Genomic DNA, 22,373 nt, shown 5'->3' with positions numbered 1-22,373 from the left:
TCACTTGAGGGAACACTAGTAATGTATCATCGTGCATGATAGATAATAGATATAGATGACATGTTATCGATTGTAAATTTATACATTTATAGATTATGAAGTAAAAGATGTCAAGTTATGAAATAAATAAAAGATGCCATATAGATATGAAAGATGAAAGGCCTACTCGTGGTTTTCATAATTATTAATTAAAAAACATTGTTGTAAATATGAAGATTTTAAACCTGTCTGTCTCTTCTCTCTCTCTCTCTCTCTCTCTCTCTCTCTCACTCACGGACAGTGGAGCTCACAGAGTGAGGTAAGCGGCCTTTATTTCATAATTCCACTTCATTGATTTGATTTCATGCCTTCAAACCAACCGCTCATGATTTCATTATAATGGGATTCACAGCTTCTCAATGCTCTCTCATGCTGGCATTCCTCTTCTGTCTTTAGCATTCAGAAATGAGGCAAGTCTGGCGACCCTTCTTTAAACATCACAAATTCTCATCCCCGGCCAGCCCTTTATCAAAATAAATTACTGGATTTTTTGTTAAATTTTTTTTGAACCAAATGATCCATCTGCTTTTGGTGATACCCACCAATCCATGTGACCAGTTTGGGAGAGAGATTGTAAAGAAATTAGCTCTCTCTAACTTGCTATTGGGTGGATCCTGACAATGAGCAAATGGGTGCAAGAAATTAGTGACACAGTTGCATTAGAAGAAATTGAATGGTTTTGGGTGGATGCTGCTCACAATGAGCAATTGGGTGCAAGACATTAGTCACACAGTTGCATTAGAAGAACTTGGATGCTTTTGGATCGGTAACAGGATCAACATCTTGGCTTCATCCACATCCACTGGTGGTCACCATATGCCATGTTTGGAAAGATTCAAAAATTGCACGGGAGGTTGTGAGGACCTTGATAGGGGAAGCATGGCTTGTATTAACTGTTATTTTTGCCCATGGGTTTTCTGAGAATAGCGATGGCCTTATATGTAAATTCTCGCTGTTCTTGTTGAGGTTTTGGTGGTGCTCTTTTCCTGGTAGATTTTGCATGTTCTCTACCACCCTGCAAACTTGTCTCAAAATGCTGCTCAGCTTCAATGTTGGTGGTTTCACGATGTCTTTACAAGCAGCATAGCTCTTAAGAGCTCCAATTTCGGTCTGGAGCTCATGGAAAGCCATGTATAGAGCTGTGCTTACAAGGGTTATGGTTCCTTGACTTCATAATTTAAAATGATGGCATAGTAATACTGCTGCTTTGGTGAAGCATGTCAAGCCTGGGTACACGCACATCGTACTATTTCTAGTGCCCATGGGCTCAATCCCTTTACTGCTTTTCTGGCTACGGTTGATTTCCTCCATGTCAGAAGTGTTCCAACCTACTTGTTTGGCTACAGTGATGCAAGACCAAGAGATACGGGCATTGTCTCTCTTGAAAAAATCTTTGGCAGTTGCAGATGATTCATGGCCTTGTGACATGCATCCCTGCAGTGGATGGGTGGGTGTAGATTGTGAAGGAGGCCATGTTGTTTCGATTTGTTTAGCTGCGTTGCATCCTTCAATTGTTCTACATAAGTATCAAACCAGAATATTGAACTATGTCTTTGAAGCACTGCCCTTCCTATATCACTTTAATGCATCAAGAGTCCCTTTTCTTGATGGTTTGCCTCCTGCTTTGTTTCATCTTAGTCAGCTTGAGCTCTTGGATTTATCAGCAACTACACTTCAGGGGACCATTCCATCTTCATTAGGTAAACTTGTCAACCTCAAATTCCTTTCTTTGGCCTATAACAATTTGACAGGCTCCATCCCTTGTGGGTTAAGCACACTCTTCAATCTAAGGTATATTGACCTTTCCTACAATCTATTAATGGGTCCACTTTCGGATGTATTTCTCTCAAACTTGTCTCAGCTAGTTTCTATAGACTTATCACATAACCTGATAGCGGGAGCTTTACCCCCTGCTTTATGGAGACTTGAGAATTTGCAGTTCTTAGCATTAGGAGACAACCTCTTGCAAGGTTCCCTTCATCCTCAGCCTTTGAACTGGTCACATCTGAACCACTTGGATTTATCAAACAACCAACTATCAGGCTGTCTCTCCTCTACGATCAGTAGACTGAAAAGCCTTTCAACTTTGAATCTTGGAAGCAATTATTTCAATGGCTCCATTCCCTCCAGCATCTCAAGCTGCACAGGCCTTCAGGTTCTAATATTAAGCCATAACATTTTAAGAGGGGAACTCCCCTCATCTTTGATCAGCTTGACATCTCTAACAATATTGGATTTATCCTTCAATGCATTGACTGGAAGCTTGCCACCTGGCCTCTTTACTTTGCAAAACCTTCAGCTCTTGAATGTTTCGCACAATCTATTCTATGGTTTACTTCCTTCGAAAAGAGTATCCATGAGAAGTTTACCAAGCATTGATCTGTCAGTCAATTTCCTCAGTGGAAGCACAGGTGGGATTTTCCCCTTAGTAGCTACAAGGAAAAATTGTTTTTATGATGTGCCAGAACAGCACGGCAAAAGGGCATGCTGGCTGTTTTACAGCAGAATCAAACCGGCTTGGGACACCCAGTTACCGAACAGTGTTTCACCACCAGGCAATACCAGTTTGAGCCAACGAACTGAAAATCAAGGTTCTAAGGGCAATCACTTCATCATCATTTTAGGTGGTGCTACTGCAGGTGCATTCTTGCTTGTGTGTGCTGCAGCTTTAGTTATCTGTGTTAACAGATATGATGAGCAGATGGAACAGAAAGTAAAAGACCAAATACTTGAAGGAGAGGCTGCAAGATCTGCTTCTTTGGAAAAAGAATCATGGCCTTGCAGCCACACCTCATTGGGAGAAGCTTTCCCTTTTGAACTTCTTCAACATGCCACCGGCAGCTTTAGTTCCTCGAGCATGCTTGCAAATGGCCAGTCTGGGGAGTTTTATAAAGGCATTCTAGATCAGGGTGTGCCAGTTGTTGTTAAACGAATAAAGAGTACTGAGATGATTGAGCTCTGTCTACAAGAGCTAGAGGTTTTTAAAAGAGCTTCTCACAGCAGAATTGTGCCACTGTTGGGTTATTGCATGGATGTACCAGAGCACAAGTTTTTGGTCTACAAGTACATGCCTAATGGAGACCTAGCCACTGCTCTGCATGGAAGGAAAGCTACTAGTGATGAATGTTGTCGAACATCTTTAGATTGGATAATCAGGCTGAAGATTGCAGTTGGTGCAGCAGAAGGGTTGGCTTATTTGCATCATGAATGTTCTCCCCCAATTGTACACAGGTACAAACTAATCACTCATGCTGCAAGTCCCTATAGTCAAATTGAGTGATCTTCGAAGACCTTTGCGAGGTCCATAAGGCAACACACATACAATGATAAATTTTCCTGCATAACTCCATTTGTCTCATATTTTCCAATCTATGAACTGTATTCTAATGTCTCTCTCAAATATTTCTTTCTTGAGAATGGCTCCCTAGCTTTGATGGTTTGACGTGCAGAAGCTCAAAGAAGGTAGATACTAGGATTTCTTGTGATTGTAATAAGTTTGACAGTTCTTGCTTCCAACTTAGTTCATTTTGAGGATCAGGCAACCAGACCTTTAGTGTTCATGTGCACATAGTACATACAGTCCTTGGGCTATGTGAATCCCCCACACACAAACTTGCATGCACACTTGTCGTGACCTTTCAAGAAGGCAAGTCATGACACTAAGGCAAAAACCCATTGGCAAGGTCAAGTTGTTCAGGTGCTGCCCAGGATGCAGTGTAACGATTGAAATTGCTGCAAGCTGAAGGACAGCTACAGCATGGTGGTCACAACCACCTATGACTTTGAATGTTTTAGTTTAGAATGTTGAGAGTAGAAAAGATGCAGGGTAATAAGGGGTTCCACCTCCCCAGAAGCCCTGATTTTGATTCCTGAACACTAAATTTAGGAAAGTCTCACTTGTAAAGGCAATTATCTTCTGTCCTATCAGGATAAGCAGCAGTGAGACTTTGGCATTGTGTAGTCTCCTCTCATAACACGGTTCCCTCTTTGTCCAATTATTTCTGATGACCACACATAAATGAAGCTGTTTAACTATCTTAACTTGGCTTTTCCTGATGCCCCTTGAATATTTGTTTTTTTCATTGAAGTGTCCAATCAAGATAGAATCATGCAATAGTATCAAATCTCAGGCATGGTTTCAGAGCACACAAATGTAACTCAATGGTGTCTTCAGTTTCTCTTAATAAATGTTTAGAGTACCAACTTTGTCAACTCATACTAATTGATGGGCACACTGCACACTTACTCTAAATTGGATGTGGATGGTTGCTGTGTCACCATTTGTCAGGAATGTGAAGGCAAGCAGTGTTCTTCTTGATGATGGATATGAAGTGAGACTTGGCAGCCTAAGTCATGCTCGGATACAGGATAAACTTCCACATTCAGGGCTGTTTGCACGTCTTTTGGGGTTTTCACAGTTAAGTATCAATGTATTTGATCCTTTCTTCTTATAAGTAAGGGCTTTGTAGGAATTGTAAACTTGAATGCATAGGCTCTACTTTATGACTGAAGTCTTGAAATTCTAGTATCATAATAATTGTTGCTGTTTCTTTGAACACATGACCTTGTCTGAGCTGGTTTCAATTAACTGCATAAATCAAACACCTCAATCCAGGATGTGAGCTGAATAAATTAGGTCTGACTTGCTGATTAAAAGAGTGCTGGGGAGCATGGGCAGAAGGATTGAGGCATGCATAGTTGCCAGGAATTGGGAACATTGGGTGCACCTTGAAGTCCACCTGCATGTGAAGTGAATCTAGAAAGTGATACAGATGGAGCTGAAAATCAAAGTTTTTGGGTTTGCAATAAATGAGAAGGCCAATTGCAGACACAACTCAAGCATTGGAAGAACTCTAGCATAGATAGGGTTAAGCACCTCCAAAAGATGTCAATCTATTCCAGCAAGTGTACTCCGGAAACAAAGTAAGGGAAAGCCCCATACGTCAAGAGCGAATGAGCAAAAGCAGCAAGTACTGATGAAACTAGATATGCAGAGAGGAGTTGACTGTGAAGAGAGAGAATGAACTTTGAAGGCAGAGAATGAACAAGGCCAGTACTATGCTGGCAACAAAAATATGAGCAATGATATGTACATAAGTGATGAGCCTAAATATAGGCAAAAAGATGAAGAACTGTCAGATTCTTGATACAAAAACAAGGTTGACCAACAAAAGGAATTGTGATGGTCTGACTGACAGGCTGGAGGCTCGACTGTGCAAAAATGTGATGACATGCTGGGGCTGGACTGTGCACATGCGACAGACCGAGGAACAAGAATGGGGAACAAGAACGTGTCTGAGCTGGAGGACTATATACAGAGAGTGAGGGGATAAAAAAGCAAGGTCCCTGTCTGACCAAATGATACATCAAGGAGGTCCAACCCCAATATGATAAAGTAGATCACCAAGGCTGCTGGAAGGTCATGCCTTGGTAAACACATCTGCAACATTGTCCTGTGTGGGGACATACTCCAATTGAAGTGCTGCAAGCTTGATCTGCTCATTAACAAGATGGTAATGTTAAATGGACCCCAGTATGGCAGGTCTGAGAATGGAAGATCAGATTCCGAGCGAGGGCAATAGCACTTTGACTGTCGCAGTAGACAAAGCAACTGATCCTGGGTGAACTAACTCTTGAAGAAGCTGGCGAAGATGGAGAAGTTCAAGAGTGGCATCATAAGACACCTGATACTCCACCTCTGCTGAAGAACCTGCAACTGTAGGCTGCATTTTACTGGACCAGCAAATTAGTCCTGAGCCAAGAGAGAAACCATATCCTCCATGAGACTTGCGCTTGTTGAGATTGCCTGCCCAATCTGAATTAAAGTATCCTGGAGAATGGTGCCACAGTGTTATTGAATGCCGCAAGAAGTGGTACTTTGTAGGTACCACAGCACACACATGGCAGCCTGCGAACGAGTCAGTTGAGGAGCAGTAGAGAACTGACTGAGGATGCTGACTGAAATAGAAATATCTGGCTTGGTGACCATGGGTGTGGTACCTAAAGTTCAACCAGCCATGCCAAAAGTAGCAAGAATCTCCATACAATACTTGAGCTGGGAGAGAGAGACCCCATGCTCATCATATGTTATCTCCATGCTAAGGAAATAGTGGAGAAGACCATTTGGTCATCTCAAACTTATGTCTGAACTGCCCCATAATATCGTAAATCTTGGCTGAATAAGATCATCTACATACAGAATAATAAAGCAGACAAGGGAATCAGCTGAAGACAAGTAGAGGTGCGGGCGAGGAAATTCACCCAACTATTGTGTGAAAATGATCAATCAAAAGGAAGCAATAGAGAGAATCATGTAAAGAGGTGTCTGCATGGATCCACATAGATCCAAGTGAAATTGCTTCAAAATAATGTGTAACCAATGAGTGGCCCTCCATGGGAAATGCATCCTGATGTTGCCTGCCCTGGAAGCAGCTTTGCAAACTCCTTTACATTGTTTGATATAAGGAGGGATGGCCATACCTCTATGCGCCAAAGCATAGAGGCTTTGGTAGGAGCTGCCATGAGACTCAATAACTTTTAGAAAGCTGAATCTTCCTTGTCCACTGGGGAGATATAGGAAGTAAGCCAATAAAGACCCCCTCTAACTGCATTAGTCTGTATGGCAACCATCTCCAATGTACCTTGATCAAAGTAGAAGGCTTTCCCATGGCAAGAAAGTTGATGCACTTAACACAAATTCATGGCAACCTTAGATACATAAAGAACTCTTGTAAATACTTGATGTGACCATCGTCAGACTCCATGGGGATGCCACCTCCACCAACCAAGTCAATGTGCCATGTGAAGAATGAATCTTTGAAAACCAAGAATGGTTCTTGCACATGTCGTGGGTAGCACCACTTTCAACCACCAAGTCATCAGAAAGGCATTCGCCAAAGGAGTATTTGAAGGAACTGTGTGTTGGTAACCATATCCACGACCTTGGCCTTGACCTTGTCCCCACCAACTATGGGGATCACTTTCGATACCACCTTGAGCATCACAACCATAGTAGGCCCCTCCCTTGGTCCTAGAGTTTTCAAGAACTTCCTCAATTGTCCATGCACTGCCAATAGTCTTTGTAATTGTGACCTCTTCGATCACAATAGATACAGGTAGAGGGGCCACCTCCTGTTAGAGTGCAGCGAATATGGAAGTGGAGAGGAGGGAGAGAAAAAAGAGACAATAGAATAGAGAAATGTGTAATGAATGAATGCTGAAATGAAGAAGGTAGATATGTACATGGGTCGTTGATTGTATCTCCGTGAGGTGATCTCTCTCCCACCTGAAAACCAAAGTGGAAACGACTGAAGGCTGGTCAGCCTATAAATAAACAGTCAAAGCTACAAATCATAATAAAATAATGCTGCGCTGAAATAGCTATGCCATGTGGTATCTACATAGCTTGCTGGCCGGCTTAACTACTAGGCAATGCTGGAAATCACCAGACGACTATATAAATGTGCTTGAGAGTGCTAACAATACAACAATAAACTGCCAATGCTTGTCTAGGGGATGAATAAATCTCTAACTCCCCCTCTTAGATCCTTGACATGGCATAAGGCTCAAGGATCTAGAGTGCTATTGAAGAGAAAGAGCCTTCATAAACAAATCTACTAAGTTATCCCTAGCATGGAATACAGGATTTTGTGCCAAAAGCAATGTGACTCTCATTGTTGCAATGCAGTGTAATAAGACTTGTTTGAGGACAACCAAGGTCTCCTAACAACATTTGAAGCCACATTGTCTCACGTGGTAGAAGATATCACTCTATACTTGGCCTATGTAGATGATAGGGCAACAGTGGGTTGCTTCTTGCTACTCCAAGAGATAGCACTTGCACCCAAAGTGAAGCAATATCTTGTTGTTGACCTCTTGTGGTCAACATCTCCAGCCCAATTGGAATCCATCTAGCTGTGTAGGACCAAGGTTGAATCTCCTATACTTGTTGGATAATAAATACCTATGTCAAGGGTCCTCCCGAGGAACGGCAAAATCCTCGTAGCAGCCTTCCAACGAACTAGCTTGGGTTCACTCATGAACCTTGCAAGCAAATCTATAGGAAAACACAAATCAATTTTAATATTAAGGAGCCATATCAACAACCCGATCAATTGCTTGTAGTGAGTGGCATTCGCTGTCGATGAATGTGCATGGGCCACAACCTTCTAGTTCAGATCCATGGGAGAAGAAATAGCCTTACATCCTTCCATCTCAAAAGTAGTCAGAAGCTCGTGCACATGCCGCTATTGGGAGATGAAAATCCTCCTTGGAGTCTACCAAATCTCATGACCTAGAAAAAAGTGGAGAAGGCCCATATCCATCATCTTGAACATCTCATCTAGTGCCTCCTTTGTTTACTTGACCTTTTGGATGCATACTGAATATATCCGAGATCCACTATACATAAGAGCTGTCCATCACTAGAGTGAACGTGTTACCTCCCTCTTGAGCATTAGGGAATGTGATTGAGCCTGTTGGCTCTAGAGGTGAAGCTGTAACAATTGAGAGTGGTCTATGAAGTCATCCTCTTCCATCCACTTAGCATCCATCTATGAGAGTGCGCAACGGAAGAAGAACACGAACACAGAGGAGAGGAGAGAGAAAGCAAAGAATGAAGAAAGAAAGTCTGCACTGACTGAGATGAATGCTGAATACACTGAAATGGACAGAACAGTCCCTGCACGCAGCCCGGAGCGTCAGTGAGGGAACCAGGACAGACTGGAAGCAGTGGCAGCACCAATGCCGGAGACGGAGGTGACGGGAGCAGTGCTGTACCTGCAGAGCATAATGCTGGACTGACTGGGGGGGCTGATATAAATAGCCCCCAGGCCAGCAAACTGGCCGACCAGCCAAACTGGCCGACCTGGCCAGATTTGGCCGACCAGCCAGATCTGGCCGACTTTGGCCAGATCTGGCCGACTGCCCAGAAAATGGGCAGTCTGGACAAAAAACAGCCCAGTTTGGGCTGTATGACACCCAAGGCTGCTGGCTAACCAGGGCAGCCACAAAATAAGTTGACAGAGCTCCTCTGTCTCCTGTCAGACTCTGACAGGAGCTCACAACCAGGAGATGATAGATTGAGACTGATGAAGAGCAGGCTAACACTCCCTCTCAACTCCTGGGAGAGTCTGAAGACTCAAGAACCGCATGTGATGAAGCAAAGAAGCCTGAGGCAAAGGCTTCGTAAAGAGATCAGCTGCATTGGCCGCCGTAGGACAATAGACCACCACCAGCTCCAAATCCACGATCCGCTCTCGAACATAGTGATACTGAACCGCAATGTGCTTTGTGCGAGCATGAAACACCGGGTTCTTAGCCAGAGCAAGAGCACTTTGGTTATCCATGCGCAGCTCCATAGGTCCGGTCGGGGAAAAGCCAATCTCCGCGAGTAAGCGACGGAGCCAAACTGCCTCCATAGCGGTTGAACATAGGGCCCGATACTCGGCCTTTGTAGAAGAAAGTGCCACAGTAGGCTGCTTCTTGCTGCTCCAAGAGACAGCACCAGATCCAAGGGTGAAAGCATAACCTGTAGTGGATTGTCTCGAATCCACATCACCTGCCCAATCAGAATCACTCCATCCAGAAAGGGTAATCCCTTCTCCATACATGATCCCGAAGGATCGAGTCCCTTGCAAATAGCGAAGAACTCGCAAGGCCGCCTGCCAGTGATCCTGGGTAGGAGTCTGCATAAAAGAAGACAATAAAGCCACCACAAAAGAGATATCCGGCCGAGTATGAAGCAGCCAGATAAGAGAGCCGACAAGGCACCTGTAACGGGTGGGATCGGGAAGAGGAACTCCAGCTGTCAAAAGCTTGGACTCGGGGTCCATGGGGCATGAGATAGGCCAACACTTAGCCATATCAAACTCCGAAAGAAGCTCGGAGATATACCTGTGCTGCGAGATAAAAATGCCCTGTGACATCTGATATATCTCCAGGCCTAGAAAGAAGTGAAGAATCCCTAGATCCGTCATGTCAAACTCCTGCTGAAGAATGGACCGTGTATGCTCCACCTGCTGAGTGTCGCTCCCTGTAATGATAAGATCATCCACATACAAGATAAGGAACACCGAAAGAGAATCCACAACCCGTAAGTAGAGGTTGGGATCATAAGCGGAGCGCGCAAAGCCACTCTGTAGAAAGAAGCGGTCAATCCGCTGGTACCAAGCACGAGGAGCCTGCTTTAGGCCATAAAGAGCCTTCCGCAGCCTGTAGACATGATCCTCCTTCCCCTGCACAAGAAAACCAGGAGGTTGTGAAACATAAATCTCCTCCTCAAGAACGCCATTCAGAAAAGCAGACTTGACGTCCATCTGATAGACAGGCCAACGGTGGTGAGCAGCAAGAGCCAAAAGAACTCGGATGGCAGACATCCTGGCTGTAGGAGCAAAAGTCTCAAAGTAATCCAACCTTGTACGCTGTGCAAAACCCTTGGCAACAAGCCTAGCCTTATGCTTGTCCAAGGAGCCATCTGCAAGATACTTGGTCTTAAAGACCCATTTCACACCAATCACCTTCCGTTTCGTGGGACGCGGAACAAGCTCCCACGTATGGTTTCGCTCGATGGAATCGAGCTCGGCCTGCATAGCCTGTCTCCAAATATCCTGTGTAAGAGCCTCCTCCACAGTGGAAGGCTCAGAATCCTGAAGAATCTGTGACATAAGAGCATAGTTTACACATAGTGAACTGTCCCGCTGGGCCTGTAAACGGGCTGATCGACGTGGACCTGAAGAAGAAGCAGGAAAGTGAGTAACACCTGAATCCTGCATGAGCCGGCGATACCATAAAGGAATCTTGAGAGACTCCTACGGCTGTGAGGGAGACCGGGGGGTCTCCGGAATCTGAAAAGCACCCAAATCGGAGAGGGACTCCCCCTCACCGAGTGAAGGTAGATCCTCCGCATCTGAAGAAGGCTGTATATCCCGTGAAGATCCCGAAGTGGCGGTAGAAGAGCTCGTAGTAGATGAAGGCACATCCACCAAAGGGGAAAGGGAAGCCGAAGGAGGAGGAATAGGGGGGGTGCTAAGGGGCATCCTGGAAGGAAGGGAAGGGAGAGAAGGTGGGGGGGGGTCCGTCGATGATGAAGAAACATCTGTAATAGAACCATCAATCGGATCCTCAGAGGCCGAAGCCTCATCAAAGATCACATCCCTGCTCACCTCAATCGTCCGCGTCGTCGGGTCATAGAGCCGATATCCCTTCGTGGTCGTATTATAACCAACGAAGATAAGCTTTCGCGACTTAGAGTCGAACTTCGTCTTCCTCTTCTTCTTGTCCACATGGACAAAAGCATCGCACCCAAAGATGCGAAAATGGGACACGGAAGGCTTCTTCCCAAAGAAAGCCTCATACGGAGTCATGTCCAGTAACGCCGAAGTCGGAGAGCGGTTGCGAATGTGCACCGTTGTAGCCACCGCCTCACCCCAAAGGAAATGAGGAAGACTCCTATGCTCCAGCATAGATCGGGCCATCTCAATCATGGTCCGATTCGCGCGCTCCACCACACCATTCTCTGATGGTGTGTTCGGATGGGAATACTCCACTCGAATACCATGATCCCTGCAAAACTGAGAGAAAAGGTGAGAAGTGAACTCGCCACCGTGATCAGCTCGAACACCATGAACCTTGGAAGTTGTTTGGGTTGCCACAAACACCTGCCACTCACAGAAACGGGAGTACGCCTCGCTCTTGTACTCCAAGAAATAAGGCCACACATAACGACTAAAGTCGTCCACAATCAGCATCAAATACTTGGCCTTCCCAAGGGAGGCTGTGCCCATAGGTCCGCAAAGGTCGGTATGAACCAACTCAAGCGGAGAAGTAGCCCACCTAGAAGCAACCTGCGGGTGAGGCTGCCGGTGCTGCTTGCCCCTCAAGCAGCTAGGGCACAAAGTGTGAAGAGGAGGGAAATCAGGAAGTCCCTCCACCATCTTCCTCCTAGAAGCCCGGCGAAGAGAATCGAGGTTCAAATGACCATACCGAGCATGCCAAAGCAGCCCAAGCTCATTGGAAGTCCGCGCAGCCAAGGCTGTGAGCGTATAAAGCCCACCCTCCTGTGTACCTGTCCAAAGAGCATCACCAGTAGAAGCATCCTCCACTGTGACTGCATCCTGAGTAAAAATGACTCGGGTACCTAACTGAGTAAGGCCATGCACAGATAATAGGTTAAAACCCAAATCAGGGACATAGAGAACTTTGGCGTAGGAAGACCGCCTGTCAGAAAACATAGGTAAGTCCCCACGCCTCGAACAGGAACTGTAGAATTGTCACCAATGGTGACTGTACCCCCTCTAGAACGAAGATCCTGAAGCTAATCCTGTCGGAAGGTCATATGTGAAGATGCTCCACTGTCGACGAGCCAAGGCTTCTCCTATGTGGTAGAAGCTAGGGCAGTGTCTTCCTCAACAAAGACATGCACAAACGCAGATTCTGTTGTGGCTGGGGCCGCCTTCGAGTCCTTCTCCTTAGGCTTCAAATGGGGATACTTCTGCCAACACTTCTCCTCGGGATGAGTGCCCTTCCCACAATGGGGACACTTGGGCTTCTTCTCCTTCGCATCTTGCTTGTCCTCCTCCTTCTTGTCCTTGGCCTTCTCCTTCTTTTGTTTCTTCTTCTTGCCGCCACCTGTGCCGGCCGTAAATGCCTTGGTGGAGCCACTGGCTCCCACCTCTTTGAGTCGCTCGTCATGCTCCAAGACAAGCGGGGAAAGCTCCTCCCATAGGAGTGTCTCACGGGTCCTCGAAGTGATGAGGTTGGTGTAGAAGACATCATAACGGGGTGATGGCAGCTGAGTCAACAGAATCATCGCTATATCCTCAGACGATATCAGACGACCCAAGAGAGGCTAGCTCGCCTCGCATATCCTCCATCTTTGTGATGTGCTCCTTCATGGAAGAAGAACCATCAAGACTGAGCATCCGCAACTTCTTCTCCAGGGAAATCTTGTGAGCAAATGTCTTGTGCTGATACAAAGACGCAAGCTTTGTCCACACTTCCGCCGCGGTCTGTAACCTGTGAACATGTACAAGAACAGAATCATGGAGACTCATAAAAAGAAAGGAACGGGCTCGAGAGTTGAGCCTATCCCATAAGGCTGCACGGTCCTGAGAGGTGCCATCGGACGAATCTACGGGGGGTCGGTCGATGGGCGAAGAAACAAGCTCCCAAAGGTCAAAGGTATCAAGGATGCAGGCCACCTTGCATGACCATAGGGAGTAGTTGGAACCATCCAACTTATCTTCCTTCGGAAAGGAAGGGAGAATCGGCACCTGTATAGAGGGAATCAAGGAAGGCATCCGCACATCTGAAGCAGTCTTCACTGAAGAAACCTTCGCAGTAGATGGAACCCTCTGAGATGCATGGACTGAAGAAGGACGAGTGCGAGGAGGTTCTTCCCGATGTCGAACTTCACGATAATCCCGCCTCCGCTCAGAGGAATGATGAGAGAGAAGCTCATCCTCTGAGTCTTCAAAACCTGAAAACTGGTAAGACATCTTCCAATCTGCAAAATACCAAAGAAAGTTGTGCCGCTATCGAAATAGGACCAGCAATGTGGTCACCAACCACCAAGACGCAGGCAGAGAGTGCCTACAAACACCTGAATCTACAGAACAGCAAAATGCAGCCTGTAGGGAGGTCGGCCAGCAGCAGGAGAGGCAGCCTGGTGGAAAACGCAGGGTTGCTGCGTCGCTGGATGACGTGGCAGCGTCTGCAGTCAGCGTGGGCAGCAAAACGCAGGCTGAACAGCCTTCTGTAGCAGTCGCCTGGCTGTGGTTGATCTGTTGGCAGCAACAGCAGGGTATCTCACTCCTGAGGGTATGTCCTCCGTGCTCTCAATCAGGCGATGATACCATGTGAGAGTGCGCAACGGAAGAAGAACACGAACACAGAGGAGAGGAGAGAGAAAGCTGAGAATGCTTTTACGAAAAAAAAAAAAAAAAGAAAGCTGAGAATGAAGGAAGAAAGTCTGCACTGACTGAGATGAATGCTGAATACACTGAAATGGACAGAACAGTCCCTGCACGCAGCCCGGAGCGTCAGTGAGGGAACCAGGACAGACTGGAAGCAGTGGCAGCACCAATGCCGGAGACGGAGGTGACGGGAGCAGTGCTGTACCTGCAGAGCATAATGCTGGACTGACTGGGGGGGCTGATATAAATAGCCCCCAGGCCAGCAAACTGGCCGACCAGCCAAACTGGCCGACCTGGCCAGATTTGGCCGACCAGCCAGATCTGGCCGACTGCCCAGAAAATGGGCAGTCTGGACAAAAAACAGCCCAGTTTGGGCTGTATGACACCCAAGGCTGCTGGCTAACCAGGGCAGCCACAAAATAAGTTGACAGAGCTCCTCTGTCTCCTGTCAGACTTTGACAGGAGCTCACAACCAGGAGATGACAGACTGAGACTGATGAAGAGCAGGCTAACACCATCAATAGGTGAGACAATACTAAAACTTCACCAAGAAGCACATGCATACTTTATCTCTAACTCTCCATGCCTTAAAGCAGAAATAGAAAAGATATTGAGAACATACGGCTTGCTAGAGAGTTTTAAATCTTTGTGAATTACAAGAATTTGGAACTTTTGTATATTCGTTTTAGGAATTTACAACCTACAAAAGTTTAGTGTGCAAGAGGATATATAAGTTTGCATTTACTCTAGGCTTTACCTTCAAGATCCCATGCTTTGGATACTTGGAAAAGATAACAACAAAAAAATCATGTACATTTGATTAGTTTGAGATGTCATTTAAAAAGGGTTGCGGGAAAGCCCTCTCGACACCAGTTTGCTTCTAGAGTATTGTAATGTTCTCAAGTCATTATTATGTCCTCTGATATTATGCGCTTGATGTAATACATGGTCATATGTCAAAACGAAATCATCCACATAAAGCATGAACAACGCGTGCTGTCTAGTTGAGGTGTGGGTATACAATTGGGGATTAGTAGCGGAATGCCAATACCCTAACTTTCCTTGGAGGAACGAGTCTATCTTCTTGTTTCAAGCATGTAGAGCGTGTTTGAGGCTGTAAAGGGCCTTCTTCAACCTATACACTTTGCCATTTGATCAGGAAAAATTGGGAGGTTGCTCAAGATAGATCTTCTCCTCCAAATCTCCATTAAGGAATGTAGACTTCACATCAAGTTGATAAACTGGCCATCTCCTATGGTTGGCAAAGGCAAGAACGACCCTAGTGGTAGACACCCAAGCTATAGATGCAAAGGTATCATGTAAATTCACTGTTGGCCTCTGTGCAAAACCTCACCACCCTCTCACACTCCCTCTCTGGCATTGGAGAGTTCTGAAGGATGTCTTACATCACTTGTACTAGCAACTTGGAAGGGAGGCCTTGACAGCCATTGCTAGGGCTGCATGGCAATAGCCTAAACCTAGACTTGTGGATGATGAAGACTCCTTGAGAGAGTTGTCACCCTTTGTCACTGTCCACGTCTTCTCCTTCCGTAAAGCGGCTAATGTCCTATAGCCCTTCTAGAGATGTCCCTTCTTGCCACAATAATAGCACTGACACTTATTCTTCTTGGGTGTGTTACCCCTCTCTGAAATTGGAACATCTGGAGTACCAAGAGACAATATCCTCATTGAAAGACCGCAACATAACACTCGTAGATGAGTAAACAATGTTTGCATGCTAACAAATAGTATGAGAAGTCGGAGGAGCCATGATGAGGGAGATATAGAGAAGATGAGAAGAGGCAAGGGATCTTGAGGGAGAGATGTGTGCTAAAAATATAGACTCACAAGAGGTTCGAGAGTTCAAGTAGTAAAGAAAGCAGATAGAGAATGGATTAATAGTACGCGGAGTGTGGTGTAGAGAAACACAACCGAATACACAAGAATCCTCTCTAAATCTGAGTAGTGTATCACACAAAAGTTGATCAGAAAGGAAAACACCTATTGCAAAAACAAACAAGTCACAGCTAGAGAAGGGAAAAACATAGAGGAGGCAACCACCAAGCCTTGCATAGAAGCAAAAGAGCAAAATGTAGAGACTGATCAGGAAAACATAAAGTTAGTAGGCAGTAAATGTTATTGTACGGCAGAAAGACAGGTTGCCTCAACCTATAAACACAAAACCTAGATGCAGCTTGGGAAAACATAGAGTTTAGAGAGTTAGTAATAGGTTCCCTGAAGGAAAGAACGTGCAATGGGAGTGTGAGTCAGAAGTGGAGCAACAGTGTTGAGAGTGAGAGAGAGTGAATGCCAAGATGAGTGTACTAGATGTGTCGGTACACAAAGAATAAGAATGCATTTATATGTTAGGTTACAAATAAGGGTGTGTTCACACTCGTATAACTTTACATGGAGACGAAGGGACCTTTACACCCAACAACCTTCCACTTAAAGGTCCGAAGTGGTACCTTTAAGCTAACCTACTTTCACTAATCGGATGCAATGCTCATGTTGAGCCTTTGCAAGACTCTTAGTAAGAACATCTGTAGGGTTATCTTGGGTTTTGATCTTAGTCAGTGTAACAAGACCTTAGCCAAACATATAGCACTTTGGTACATGATGTTGTTAGTGATTAGCGCAATGATGATGCTATTGAGTTGTGCATAGCATGGGGCAAAATTAGGAATCAGCATGCATTAATATTCTTTGATAATGGTGTACGAGCCAACTTCATCTTTGTAGACACGATAGCCTATGTAGGCATTAGAGAGGATAAGAAGGGACCTTGGGGGAAGTTGGAATGGTATGTAAGGGTCATGCAAATCTCGTTACACCACTTATTGGAAAGCTTTGGTTGCATATACAAGGATATGTGGATAGCGAAGAGTTCTTCATTGCTCCACTTGAGGGTTGTGATGTGTTGCTCGGTATACCATGGTGTCATCGTATCTATGCATTGATTGATTCATGTGCAAAGGAGATCACTATTCAACATAAGGGAAAGACACTCACACTTGATGTAAAGTTGAATGGGAAATTTATCCCTGTTGTATCTACAACTACCATCTTTCAAGTAATGAAAAATCATCTTTTAGTGTACTTGGTTTTTACTAAAGATAAAGGTAATAATGAGAATTTTGGAAATATATCTAAGTTAGAGAGAGATCGCATGTCATTTTCGAAAATGTATGTTGATTGCTTCTCTTAGTCACTAGTAATACAAGTACCGCATAAAAGGCCTGAAGATCATGGTATAGATCTTATCCTTGGGAGTAGCCCACCTAATAAGCCACCCTATAGAGTTGGTGCAACCCAGTAGGAGAAGATTTTAAGTCAAGTGAATGAGTTGTTAGAAAAAGGGCTGATTGAGCCCAGCTTATCTCCTTTTTGTTCTCTAGTGCTTTTGGTGCAGAAAAAGGATGGTTCATAGCGTATGTGCATTGACTATCGTACTTTGAAAAAAAAACACCATAAAGAACTGGTTTTTGATCCCTCGGATTGATGATTTTATGGATAGATTATAGGGGCCAACTATATTCAGCTGTATAGATTTAAAAAGTGGGTATCATTGGATAGGCATTAGGCCAAAGGATGTGCCTAAGATAGCTTTCAAGTCATCTTTTGGATTGTATGAATTTCTTGTCATGTCTTTTGGACTTACAAGTGCTCCTATCACTTTTATTGGATGATGGATTGTATCTTCAAGCCACGTAGAGCATTTCTGGGCACTTTATTTGATGACATGATTAACTATTTAAACAATGAGGTAGAGCATAGAAGGCATTTGGACATTGTGTTCAATGAGCTACATAAGCATATGCTAGCTATCAATGACAAGAAAAGTGAATTCTTTTTGCATGAAATCATAGTTGCACGAAAGAACGTTTTGGGCTGCTCGAAACGGAAACGTTTCGGTCCTAAAATGCTTTTTGGAATAGCCGTTTTGGGCAAGCAAGGCAAAGCCTTCAGTTTCAGGATGGGCTGGCCATTTTGTCTATTTGTGCTAAGTTTTTGGCCTGTTTTGTCTACTCTCCACCCTCTTTCTCACCTGATTACTCTCCCTATTGTTGTCTATAGCCTTGAAACCCTAACTCTCTTATCTCTCAGCTGCCAAGTACTTTTCCTTTATTGTCCACACTATTTGCAGCACTTCTCCCTCATTTTTGAAGCTATTTTTTAGTATTTTCAGTGAGCAATCCCTCTCCTCTTTTTGTTCTTTGTTGCCCACATTGATTCGAGTTGGTTTTTTCCAACTTTGCTGTTGGTTTTCTCTATTTCCAGCAATGAACAACCATAGTGAAGGATACATTTTGGGACCACATGTGCATCATCAACAACTATGGAGCTGATGGTGATTTGAAGTGGTGGAAATGTAACTATTGCCATGTCATATGCACGGGGAGCGTTACACGAGCGAAGGATCATCTTGCTTGTGTTAGTGGTAAGGGTATTGATAATTACCCTAATATGCTTGATGATATGTGTTTGCTAGTTTAGAGCATTGGAGGTGGCAATGCCTTATGGTTAGTGTGGCAAATGAGGATGATGCTCCACGACAAAGTGCATACCACCTCCTATTGTAGGTGGTAGTGCCCCAAAAAGAGGTAGAGTGTGCAAAGATATTGCTGCTTCAGTTAGTGCCAACATCTCTATGGATATAGATATAGAGGTGACTTAGGCAAGTGCAGGTGCATCTGTTGAGGTTCTAGTGCTTCACAGACCCATTTTCCACATCCTAGGGGTGTGCAAGGTGGTAGTAACTCATCAATAGGTGCATGTGTGAAGAAAACTACTAGGGTTTTCACTGAGGACACAGAGAGTGTACGACCAAACAAAAACACAAAGAGATTGATACAGACATAGAGGGAAAAACTCAAACCCTAAACGTAAAACTCAAAACTCAAAAACTCAAACATTGAAACTCAAACACAAACAGAAGAAGGGAGAGAGAGAACACAACTCTGAAGTGAATGAATGCTGTAAATGAATGTAAAGAGTGTACAGTGTGCTCAAGGGTAGAGCAATGTCGGAGTGTGATCTCCATCGGAGACGGATCCCAAGTCTGTGACCACTAGTGGGAGAGTGAAGAGAGAGGAAACTGCAAAACATTGACACTAGGGACTGCTAGAGAGAGAGGCTACAGCTGCAGAGTGGGGAGGTGATACCAAGCAGCTCCAGAAGGATGCAAACGCAGGCTGTAGAATGTCGCGTGATGTTGGCGATGGCAGCTGGAGGCCAAACGCAGCATGGGAGATGGCGCTTGACAGTGGGCGACAACCGGAAGAAGGCGCTAGGGCATTGCGAGGCTAGAGGGAGAGGTGGCAGCAATCGCGAGGGCTGGATAACCACGTGGAGGTAGACTGATGGCTGAAAACTACACTGGAGAGTGTGAAACTTGCACAGACAGAATGAGGCTGAATGGGGGTAGCTTGTCTATTTATAGATGTGGAAGGGCGCCCCAAAAATTAGGGTTTCCATTGAGCTCTCTCGAACCGCTCCCTGTTTTAGGGTTTTTACTCTATAAGAGCATTTTTTAGTGTGTTTGGGGCTGTTTGAGAGGCTAATCAGCAAGTAATGTATATTTTAGCTCAACACCCCCTCTCAGGCCCAATACTGAGCCCGCTTAACCTCAAAGGTTTGATCTACGATTTCTGCATCAACATCTGCCAAATTTGACTCTTCCAATAAGAGTAATTCGTACCATCAAGCTTAGTGATGTTGAAAATAGCATGATCAGTGAATGAACTCGCCATAGTGCAAGCTGGAAGACTGTAGACAGTTCAAAACTGCTTGCTATTTACTGCAGAAAATGACAAAAAAATTACCAAAATCGAGGGAAAATGGCGAGGAAAGTGGAATCAAAGCTGCTGCCCACCAAGTACTAGTGAAAGTACATCATTTCAGAGTGTTTCAGCATGAAAAATCCATGTCAGTCCATACATAAATGCTTGCTGTAATAAATTTTAGATTTCAGTAAAAGAGAGCTAACAGTGCCAAAATTAGATCCCAAGGCAATCAGATATTGCCAAGACTAAAGCCGGCATCATGCGAGCATAGCATAAGCATATGACGGTCGATAAGCATGAATCCAACACCCAAGTATGTCATACAAATATCTGCCAGTGAGTAGGCACACCTCCCAGTCTGGGGCAAAGTGTTCCTGCAACTACCAAAACTTGACACAAGTAGGTGTCAGTTCATAAAGATACGGATCCAAAACTGAGACTTAGCTCATAAGCATACTGTGAACTAAGACATATGATGTATCATCCCAAAAGGTAAGAAGTCCCAAAGTCTCAAGTGTCTGTAACTGCTCAATGGCATGTAACGGCTCAATGCATAAAAGTACCGCCTGCTCAATGTCCGATAAACATTCAAGAATGCTCCCACTGGCACAAAAGTCATATGTATGAGCTCAAGAGCTCAAGTCAAGGCAAGATACAGTGCCAATGACACAAGTCTAAGACAATACATCAATAGTACATCCCGAACATGTAGGTGGTAGAGCATCCGTATGTAGCATCCGTAAGCATGTAAGACATCAAATACATCCCAATCCAAACTCTGACAAGCCAAGTAACATCCAAGACTACTCCAGATAATGCAAAATGCATCCAAGGTGGAGCTTCAATAAGCACTCAAGCTCAATGTATGCATAGGGTAATCAACCGTGACATGAGTATCAAGCCGTAGGCAATGGGTATGCATAAACCCAAGAAGCATCACTGTCAAAGCATATACCAATGTCAATAAGTGCGGGTTGAAATAAGCTCAAGCTTCCAAAAGCATCTGGATTCAATGACAAGCTCAAAGTCATCCCTCGATGACCAATACATCATAGCATAACCCAAGACATACATCTGGAACCAATAGGCATATGTCAAAGCATGAAAGATAGCTTCAACCCAAGAGTATTCAACATGCATTTACTGTTATAAATTGTGTATTTTCAGTCCCAAAATCAAGCCAAAATCATAGCATTACATGTCGCTTCAATTCCCCAATCAATCGAGATGCAATAGGCATCAAACCGGTTATGTAGTCATGCCCAAACAAGCATAGGCATACAAATACATGCTGTCTCAGACTTGAAATCTGTTGCAGAAGATTCTGTCATCAGAATTTGGCAAATCCGACATCACCATCGCGTCCGGAGCGTGCCAAAACCCTAACTTAGAGTCTTACCTTGCCTGAATTGGGTTCCGAATGCCCGAGATATGACAAAAAGAGTGATTTTTGGGCCAAATTTTGAAAGAGGCGCAAAAAAAACGTGAGTTGGCTGGGGGGGTCTGCAGTCCCATGTGTCAACAATGGGGCCCAAAGGGGACACAAATGAGGGCCAAAGAAGGCATACACCAAGCCTCAACAAGCCTTGATAGGCTGGAAGCAAGATCCAGGTGAAGGAAGCTCCAAGAGGTGTGAGCTATGGCTGTCCACAACTTGTTTATAGCCTGTGAGACCTGAGAACTGAAGTAAAACTCTGAAATAATGAAGCAATACCTCAATGCCAATGCCCTGATGGTGCCTCAATAGGCCGGGAAGAAGTTCGGGAAGTCGGGGAGTGACGGGAGCTCGAAGGAGTCGGATATGGCTACTGGGAAGGAGACCCAATGCAAGTAGGGAGTCGATGGGATGCTGAGAATGTTATGAACCAAGCTTAAGAGTCAGAAAGCAAAGCTCTGATATTAGTTGAAAGGGAGCGACGGATCGAAGGTTGGACTCGAGAGCTATGGCGGGAGAGCAAGAGCAAGAAAGGGAGAGATTAGAAATGGGAACTCCAATAGTCACAATGTGTGACTGGGCCTTTCTTTATTGAAACTGTCACTAAAAGAATAAAGAATAAAGTGACGGTGACGGGCGCCCGCCACCTGCAGTGTGCAGTGGCGGTGACTGTCAGTGTAGTAATAGACGAGTGGTTAGGCGGAGGCGCCTTTACCCCCAACAGTACGTTCAGTAGTAGGGCTCTACCAAGGGAACGCCTGACGAGGTGGGAAGGAAGGTGAGATAGATGCATGAAGTGTAATGGGATCGGACTGTGCAGAGCAATCAGCTAGTCCCTCAGGGGTAGTGAAAGAGATGGGCTGCTGAGGTTGTACTCGAGTCACCTTTCCAACAGCAATGGCGGGTGTGCTGAAGGAGCAGATGAAGCAGGAGTGGAAGGCGTAGCCCCACTGGACTATGCAGTCGTAGCGGTCTACAGAGGCTTTTTAGGTGGAAGACCTTCGGCCTTGGAGCGACACTCCTCGTCCACATGGCCTGCTCTCTGGCAGTGAGTGCAAAACCGGTTTTTCTTAGGGAATTGTTGCCGGATAGATCTAGATTCTTTGGTTCCATCTAAGGAAGAGGAGCCACCCTTTGATTGGCTTGCCTTCGCATCTTGCAAGTTCTTGCCATTGGTGGTTTTCCCTCCCAAAGAAGAGG

At 45.0% G+C, this 22,373-nt stretch overlaps 1 protein-coding gene across 2 annotated transcripts in view; it reads left to right on the top strand.

The window, feature by feature from the left end:
• Positions 1–267: 267 nt before the first annotated feature.
• Positions 268–22,373, top strand: part of LOC148025808 (uncharacterized) — a 52,445-nt gene continuing 30,339 nt past the window's right edge. Inside the window, exons 1-3 of one of the 2 annotated variants that reach the window (XM_087693050.1) lie at positions 268–298; positions 392–3,270; positions 4,328–4,456. In XM_087693050.1, the coding sequence (XP_087549176.1) occupies positions 1,301–3,270; positions 4,328–4,456 (2,099 nt within the window). In that variant the 5' untranslated portion in view covers positions 268–298; positions 392–1,300. The other variant, XM_087693049.1, reaches the window with a different exon arrangement.

This window comes from Lygodium microphyllum, chromosome 14 (assembly GCF_053477565.2).
Source record: "Lygodium microphyllum isolate KBCC chromosome 14, Lygodium_microphyllum_v1.1.10, whole genome shotgun sequence".
Taxonomy (NCBI): Eukaryota; Viridiplantae; Streptophyta; class Polypodiopsida; order Schizaeales; family Lygodiaceae; genus Lygodium; species Lygodium microphyllum.
The sequence above is the reverse complement of the archived record's forward strand: the minus strand, read 5'-3'. Positions and strand labels throughout refer to the sequence as shown.